Source organism: Nuphar pumila, chromosome 3, assembly GCF_984573655.1.
Source record: "Nuphar pumila chromosome 3, dmNupPumi1.hap1.1, whole genome shotgun sequence".
Taxonomy (NCBI): Eukaryota; Viridiplantae; Streptophyta; class Magnoliopsida; order Nymphaeales; family Nymphaeaceae; genus Nuphar; species Nuphar pumila.
In genome coordinates this window covers 26,446,188-26,454,322 of record NC_143251.1, presented here as the reverse complement: position 1 = coordinate 26,454,322, position 8,135 = coordinate 26,446,188, and the positions used below count along the sequence as shown (strand labels likewise).

General features: G+C 38.3%; 1 protein-coding gene across 6 annotated transcripts; it reads left to right on the top strand.

Annotated features, from left to right (window-relative positions):
- The first annotated feature begins 2,013 nt into the window (after nucleotides 1-2,013).
- LOC149842375 (uncharacterized) lies at nucleotides 2,014-7,786 on the top strand. Of its 6 annotated transcripts, none has more exons than XM_089999101.1 (13): nucleotides 2,014-2,077; nucleotides 2,521-2,854; nucleotides 3,295-4,034; nucleotides 4,158-4,247; nucleotides 4,343-4,585; nucleotides 4,688-4,909; nucleotides 5,885-5,999; nucleotides 6,088-6,237; nucleotides 6,389-6,624; nucleotides 6,700-6,790; nucleotides 6,930-6,982; nucleotides 7,218-7,296; nucleotides 7,435-7,786. In XM_089999101.1, exons 2-12 carry the CDS (start codon nucleotides 2,551-2,553, stop codon nucleotides 7,281-7,283), a joined length of 2,310 nt encoding a protein of 769 aa, XP_089855227.1. In that variant the 5' UTR covers nucleotides 2,014-2,077; nucleotides 2,521-2,550; the 3' UTR covers nucleotides 7,284-7,296; nucleotides 7,435-7,786. The 6 variants fall into 6 exon arrangements, with proteins under 6 accessions (XP_089855227.1, XP_089855232.1, XP_089855229.1 ...); XM_089999103.1 differs by having other exon boundaries at nucleotides 2,027-2,077; nucleotides 2,518-2,854; XM_089999102.1 differs by having other exon boundaries at nucleotides 2,033-2,077; nucleotides 2,515-2,854.
- Nucleotides 7,787-8,135: the final 349 nt, after the last annotated feature.

The following is an 8,135-nucleotide window of genomic DNA, read 5'->3' as shown; positions in this document are numbered from 1 at the left end:
ATTTCAAAGCTACCCAAGTGAAGAAATCTCCGTTACGAACGAAATGGGTCTCGTTTATGCCCTCGCTAAGTCTCTGAGCGATCTCCCATAAATCACATGCACCGACAAAGTTTTTTCGTCGTTCGGACCTCAAATTTGGGGACAATCAAAATATACGTATTATAAACTTCTCCTAAAAATTTTGGAGGTTAATTCGTTATAGATTTCCCTCAATTGCCTTTTAATGTAAAATTACGCGATTTGACTCGTATCTCTATGTAGGCTTAAATACAAAAACTGCAATTTCAACAAAAAATCTTGATCACAACACCATTCGCATAATATTAGCTCAAAATTAATCATGGACCTTACAAAAATAAAGCAATAAAGTATAATTTTTTTATCAAAACCTAATTCAAGAATCCACATAAATTACACAATTCCTACATACATACTGCATACTCACAAGCTAAACATGGAAGTATAAGCCCATACCTCGTAATCAAACAAAAGCAATGAAACAATCCACAAGATTATAGCTCAAGCAATGTCCAAACAATGCCTCAAATCCACCGAAAATGCCAAATCACCAGCTCCTAAATTATTAAATCATTACCATTATAACGGGTATGAAAATCCAAGGCATTACATCCATAGCTTAGGGTTGCTAATAAGTAAAAAAACACACTATTATTATCTCATAAAGCCTAGCAAAACCTAAAATTGTTATACCATAGTAAAGAAAAAAATCCAAAGGAAAAAATAACTTTTAAAGCTTAAGATGTAATTCCAAGTCCCTAGAGAAAACCATAAACTAAAAACATTGTTTAAAATTAAAGTCTAAAGAAAAAAACATATACATACACAGGAAATGGCATAATTGCCAACCAAAAAAAAAAGCAAATACCATAATTTGCAATAAAATCTAAAATTATAAAGAAATAAGAGGAAGAATAACGTGCCTTGATGCCAAGAAACTACTGAGAGAGTCACAACGGCTTTCCATTGGAGAATGGCGGTCTGGATCATCGTTGCTGCTATTGGGCAAGAGGGGGAAGATAGTGTTTGATGAGAGGCAAGTAATGGAGGGATGAGCTATCACTTCTCCACGTGAGAATTCAAAAAATGAGATTGTAGGTGTAACAAAAATTAACAATAAAATGTTCAAAACAAATATAAAAGAAGAATCCTAGGCTATGGTAGACAACAGTTGAAAATTCTGTCTCTAAATTCTACTTTTTTACTAAAGGAAACATGCGAAATAAATTAGTACAGTCATGATATACTCGAAAATGTACAAACAAGCAGATTGCATCCCATTGATACAATATGCACATTTACATCGGAATGTTACCTTTACTTAAAGCATAAGTTTTTTTATATTTGTCATTCGTGGAATAATATAATGACACCCAATACTTTTTGAGTTAAATATATTCAAACAAAAGTAAGATTCCTAATTTCATGTTTCAGCATTGTATTCACTGTTATATGCTTATGATGACTGATAGGGTCTGCCTAACCCCAACTTGCCAATAAAAAAAAACATTAAAACAAAACCCAAATCCCTACTGTGATGGTGTTGAACCCAACTGGTTTGGGATGAATATAGTTTTCAAAGCCCATTAAACCCCAAACAACTAGTCCAATTATGGGTTTAACCTAATCTCCAAAATCTAATCGTGGGGAAAATCTCAGCGAGAGAAAATCATATGATATTTTTGAGAGGGAGTTTCTATGGGGGCAGAATATCTTGAAAACATAAGTACACATAAAAATATGTACAAATAATATAGAAATGCAAATCATATGAAACTCGTACAAAATTATTTTTATCCATTAATATGACAATACAAATATAACATTTTCAAACAAGGCGATAATATGAAAATAACAAGTTTTTTGGGGCGTTATATCGGCGAAACATGTAACACGGGTTCCTCAACCCCGGAACCGAACCAGAGTTAGAAGCCATTGCGGGCCCCACCTGCGGACAAACCTAACCCACCCGCTTCCCCCGAAACAAGACGCTGTAACACATCCAAAACCCGCCCATCTCTCTCTGAAGCGTCTCGACGTCTCTGTTGGCTTCATCTAGGTGAGCGAAATCTCCTTCCTAGGGTTTTACTTCCTCTTCCTTCTTCGATCCCTTCGTTCTTTCTGCTTCTTATGCGTAGTGATTTCGTTCAATTTCCTCTCTCTCTCTCTCTCTCTTGTTACGTTTTCATGGCGATGCGTGCGTGCTTGTGCTGCGTATAGCGAGCGTTAGGCAATCGTCTCGTCCCGTTCTTGTAGGGGTTTCAGATGGCTCATTCTTTCGGGGTGAAGACGTTGTGTTTCTGTTGTTTATGATGCATGGTTTTGACCGGTGAAGATTAGGGATTTTGGTTGATATACGAGCCGATTTGCTGCAATCTTACGCACTCGTGGTCCGGGAGGGAAATCTGGGGTTTAAGGTTTAGGGTTTTACATATCGAAAGAGTTTTTTTTTTTCAATTTCTCTTTCCACCGGTATTGATATATTTGTGGTTGAAGTAGCAGCGGCGTCTGGAGTGCTGGTAGGGCCCGGAAATGAGGACCCCGAAGTCGGGCTCTGCAAAGAAGACGGTGGCAAAGAAGGACGTCGAGAAGACCCCGCCGAAAGTTGAGGCTCCATCAAACAGTGCTATCGTCGAGCCATCTCCGAAGACCGTGGCAAAGAAGGACGCCGGGAAGACCTTGCCGAAGGCTGAGGCTCCACCTAGCAGTGCGGTGGTTGAGTCCACGCCAAAGGCAGCGGAGCCAAAACCAAGCCCTGCGTCTGGAGGGAAGGTCACAAGGGGCAATGCTGCTGCTGCTAAACAAACGACGCCGAAAGCTGTGGAGGAAGTGAAAGGTTGGTCTTCTATAGTCCTTTGTATTTATTTCTTTCTATCTGTTGTTTTTGTAGCAGTGTACTTATTGGAAATTTACAAGCTTATGTTCACCACCATCTCCGTTATCGGTCCAATTTCACATTCTAGAGGATTTTGGTGGAAAGTGGATTTGCCCAGTTATTTAGAACATGCGACCAGTCTCTGTGTGTTCAATTAACTTATTGTGGAGCACAATGAAAAATTTCCAACATATCCTTCTTTTTTTTTCCTGGATAAGTGGGTGCCTGCCTCTTCATTGTGTATTTGTTCATTTTGGTTGTTTTCTTTTACTACGTGAAAGACTGTTCATTTTGGTTGTTTTCTTTTACTACGTGAAAGACTGTTCATTTTGGTTGTTTTCTTTTACTACGTGAAAGACGGATTTAGTTTCTCATCAATTTGTCCTTGTTTCTGTTGCTAGTTGCTGATTCTACAAGCACACCTGCTAGCGCTACTCAGGTGACTGGTGATGCTAAAGCAACTCCTGCGACGAAGTCTGCTGAGAAGAAATCAGCTGGGAAAACTAAATTCACTCCTGGGAGGAAGGCTGCTGCTTCAAAAACAAAGCCAGTGGAACCCGTGGTTGCTGATGCTGCAGCCAGTGGCAATGGTGTGGATGCGGAAAAAGAGGCTGCTGCTCTGGTGCCGAAGCACGACCAGAAAGAAACCAAAGAATCTGATGTCAAACTGGCCGCTGATTCTGAAAATGACCAACCTTCTGATGAGCAGCTGAATAATGTGGTAAATGAGGAAGAGCCTGGTCAGGAACAGGAGGATGAAGATGCTCAGTTCAATGAGGAGGATGACGTGGAGGAGATGGAGGATGACGAACAAGAAGGTTTGGAGGAGTCTGGAGATGAAGAGGAAGAAGGGTCTGAGCCAGATGAAGGGGCAGGAGAGATGGAAGCGGAGCAGCAGATCCAAATGTCTGAGATTATGAAGGAGAGGAAGCTAAAGAAAGAACAGGAGATATTTGTTGGTGGTTTGGATAGAGATGCTGTAGAGGAGGATATTAGGAAGGCATTTGAAAGTATTGGAGAGATTGTAGAAGTTCGTTTGCACAAGGATTTTCTCACAAACAAGAACAAGGGTTTCGCATTTGTGAAATTTGCAACCAAAGAACAAGCAAACTGTGCATTGTCTGAGCTGAAATTTCCTACGGTGTGTTTATCCTTTCACTGTCTTTGCTTGCATGCACACACATATGCACAAATATATTGTAATTTGTTTGATTTGGGTATTTGGTAATACCACGATGATCTCTCAGTTAGTTTGCATTTTCAGATAAGGGGAAAGCGATGTGGAATTGCTCCTAGTGAGGACAATGATACGCTATTTCTTGGAAACATTTGTAACACATGGACGAAGGAGGCTGTAAGCAGAAGCTTCTTCTCAAATCAAATGTTCTCTTGGGCTTTGTTTTCTTTGAATTGTTCTCAATGTCGGCTGACCGCCTATCATCATTCCAGGTTAAGCGGAAGCTCAAAGAGTATGGAGTTGATGGGGTTGAGAATATCACTTTAGTATCAGATACCCAAAATGAAGGTTTAAGCCGTGGTTTTTCCTTTCTAGAGTTCTCTTGTCATCTGGATGCAATGAATGCATACAAGCGGCTACAGAAACCTGATGTAATTTTTGGACATCCTGAAAGGACTGCAAAAGTCGCATTTGCAGAACCACTTCGAGAACCGGATGAGGAAATCATGGCTCAGGTTTATTTCAAAAAAAGAGCATCTTTGCAAACGATGCTGCATCTGATCTATTTTCTTTTTGTTTTCTAAAAGTTTATTATGCTCAATATATTCATTGTACAGGTCAAATCTGTATTTGTGGATGGGCTGCCACCACATTGGGATGAAGATCGTGTTAAGGAACAATTGAAAACTTATGGGGAAATTGAACGTGTTGTTTTGGCTCGTAACATGCCAACTGCCAAGCGGAAGGATTTTGGTTTTGTTAACTTCACAACTCATGAAGCTGCAATAGCTTGTGCCAATGGTCTAAACAATAGTGAACTGGGTGATGGAAAGATGAAGGTATTGTTCTTTGTTGTTATTCTCATGGCATGTTTTGTGTCATCTTATATAATGTTATAACATGCTCTGTTCCATCTTATATCATGCTCAAGACATTGATTGTAGTTTTTCATGTAAAAAGTACATTTTGCTGTATTTTTCCTCATGTGAATCTTGTAGTGCCAGATTGATTTTTGTTTACTGTTAGCATGATAGTCTTTGCGAAGGTTGTATTTTCATGTATATCTATGTTCTTATAGTTGTTTTCACTGTGCACTTTGTCACAGCTTTTAAGAGCGTATCTTGTTCTTGATTCCTTGTTATTCTTGAGGTAGTATAGGTCTTGGTCCTTTTATGAGTCTAGTAAGTTCTTCCTTGTAGTGAATGGTTGAAGATAACACTACAGTTGTTGTAGTTCACTTTGAGTTCGAGGTAACTGTATAGGCAACTTACATGCATCCCTTAAGTGAATTATTGCATATGTAAAATTATTTCAGATATTTTTTTAATTAATTAATATTGTTGGTCTTACTTTCTTGCGAATCTATTGGTGGCTATAGCCCTAAATTACATGTTCCACTTTCATTTTTTAGAAGTCCAGTCGTGTAAAAAGTGAATAGTTAGTGTCCCACATTGAGATGACTGAAGGGCCTAAGCTGATGTCATGCCAAATCTTTTGTTTGAAGTTGTTCAACATATCTCTGTCTCATTGAGGATCTCTTTATTTATGTTGGTTGAGGCATCTGTTTGTTTTATCCATGTAATCATAACATAGAATGTGCAACAATCAATAGGATTGTTTCTCTAACTGTATCTTGCAGAACTGCTTTAGGCTGAATTTGCATTTGTGTCTCGAGTGTTGGTTCCTTTCATAAGTTTTTTTCTTTAATCTCAAACCTGATTACATGTTTCACATGATGCTCAAACATTCAGATTCTGTATTCCTTACTTCTAGTGTTGATGACATGGACCTACTTTTCACCATGTTTTTAATAGATGAAAACTAAAGTTAGGCTTGCAAATCCTCTACCCAAGACTCAAGCAGTTAAAGGCGGCATGCGTGGTGGGTTTCGAATTGGCCATTCAGGCATTGGAGTATACCCTCGCTTTCGTAAGTTTTTTGTCTGTCATGCCTTATAAATTGTTGTATTAGTTAACTTCATCAGTCACTCCTAAGCTCATTTGCTTATATCACACAGGAAGAGGATTCGGTATGGGTAGACATCCTTTTCAGAGGGGAGTATTTCACCGTGACAGGGGATTTCATCCCCGTGGTCGTGCAGGTGGCAGGTTTTCTCATGCTGGTGTTAGTGTTGACTCTCGTGGAAGGCATAGTTTTGTTGGACGAGGTCCCTATGAATATGCAGTTTGCAAATTCAGTTTTTTCTTGAGCATTTCTTTTAGCTTACTTTTCATAACAAAAGAGACAACTGTTTCTACTTTCTAATGAGATGCAATTGTTTCCTTTCTGATTGTAATTCATATTTATCAATCATGCAGGAGGTAGAAGGGGTTCCTTCAGGAGTACTTATGATGGATCTAGCAATGAGTCTGGCTTTCAGAAGCATAGGCATGGTTCATTTGACCGAGGCCGTGGAAGGCCTTTCCAATCTCAGAGGTATCCATATCCTTCACAAGAAGAGTTTGATCAACCTTATGCTGGTAGATACTATGGCGATGATTCCTACTACTATGGTGACATTGGTCATGGTGTAAAACGGCCTTTTTCGTTGATGGTAGGTAGACTGCATTGAACCATGAAGTGTGGTTATACATTTTGCAGAAGTTGAAACAAAATCTGTTTATTTCAGGAGCATGAATCTGGTTACATAGATGCTGGAAGTAGAATACGTCCTCGCTATGATCATTCTGATCCGGTATATAATAGAACACGTTATCAAGGTTTGTGTTATTTTCTGAAATGGATATTATGCAATTTGGATATGTATTACATTCACATACTTGACACGGTGATTTTAGTTCTCCTATATTGTGCTTAAGAATAAATGCTTAAATTCATTTTCTTTTTTGTTTATCCAAGATCCTATGGGGGCTGGAAGTGGATTGTATTCACGTGACTATCATGGTTCAGATGTAAGTGGAAAATGCATCTAATTTCTTTTCAAAGAGCTTGATAGATAGTATAAATTTATTACTAAATATTGATATTTTTTCTTCATCTTGATTTTTCTTGTACTTCGTTCTCTATTCATTTCATGTTACAGTTTGATGGTGATGGGTATTCACTTTTAAATATATAACCAAATGCCAGTATCTTGCTGGTTTTGACTTTGCATATGCTCCTCTTTCCTATCACTTCAAATTGCAGCTTGGTGGTGGTGGGTATTCATCTTTTTATAGTGGACACTCAACAGGAAGGGGATATTACTATTAGCTGGTCCATCTTGGTAATACAGAATGCTTTGTGCTTATTAGCTCTTTTTTTGGTTCTCAATTAAACTGTTGGAATTACTTATATTGCATATTCAATTGAGGTTCTCGTATTACACTAATTTTGATGTTTTTTATGAGAATCATTCTTGCAGATATGTGAAGCAGGGCCTTGTTGAGGAAGCACACTTCATTTGTTTGCTCTTTCCGGGCATATGCTCTTCAATGGTCTTTTCTGTTTCTTTTTGTGAAGCGTCCTTCATGTTGTCTAGGTCATGTCTATCATAGAGTATGTAACAGGTTGAATTCATGTGGGCTTAGGTAGTGACTGGCATTGAACTATCTTAAATGTCTGCACATATTGAGCTAAACCTGAACTTGGACAACTCTTTTATTTTACATAGAGGACATTGGCAATTTAAGAGTATCAGATGTTGATTTTCAATATCAGCCTGAAGATGCTGGCCTCAAATCATTCAATCTATCTCTTGGTTTGGTGGTTACATTGTGAAATTGAATTTCATGGAAATTAGGAGAAAAGTGGATGTGACAGTCCATCTTGATGTTGAAGATCATTTCTTAGTTATTCTCCTGTCCCTTCCATAAGGATGGTGGAATGATTCACAGATTTTTTGTCATCAAACAATGTTGTTATGGATAGATTAGCACAAGGTTCTTCTTGGAATTAGAGCAATGACCATAAGACATTTCTTAATCTGTCATTTTGGCTTCAGACTGGCAATATCAAGAACATGGAATTGGGTGGTTTTGCTATGATTTGTTTTATGTTTACTTAATCAAAGATGATTTGAATTTTGCTTTTAGTTATCAAGAAAATTTGATCATTTCTGGTGGC

Coding starts and splice junctions, on each gene's coding strand:
- LOC149842375 (XM_089999101.1), top strand. CDS start 2,551: ATGAGGACCCCGAAGTCGGGCTCTGCAAAGAAGACGGTGGCAAAGAAG. Junction 6,000..6,087: donor TGGAGTATACCCTCGCTTTC/GTAAGTTTTTTG, acceptor TATATCACACAG/GAAGAGGATTCGGTATGGGT. Junction 6,625..6,699: donor AACGGCCTTTTTCGTTGATG/GTAGGTAGACTG, acceptor TGTTTATTTCAG/GAGCATGAATCTGGTTACAT.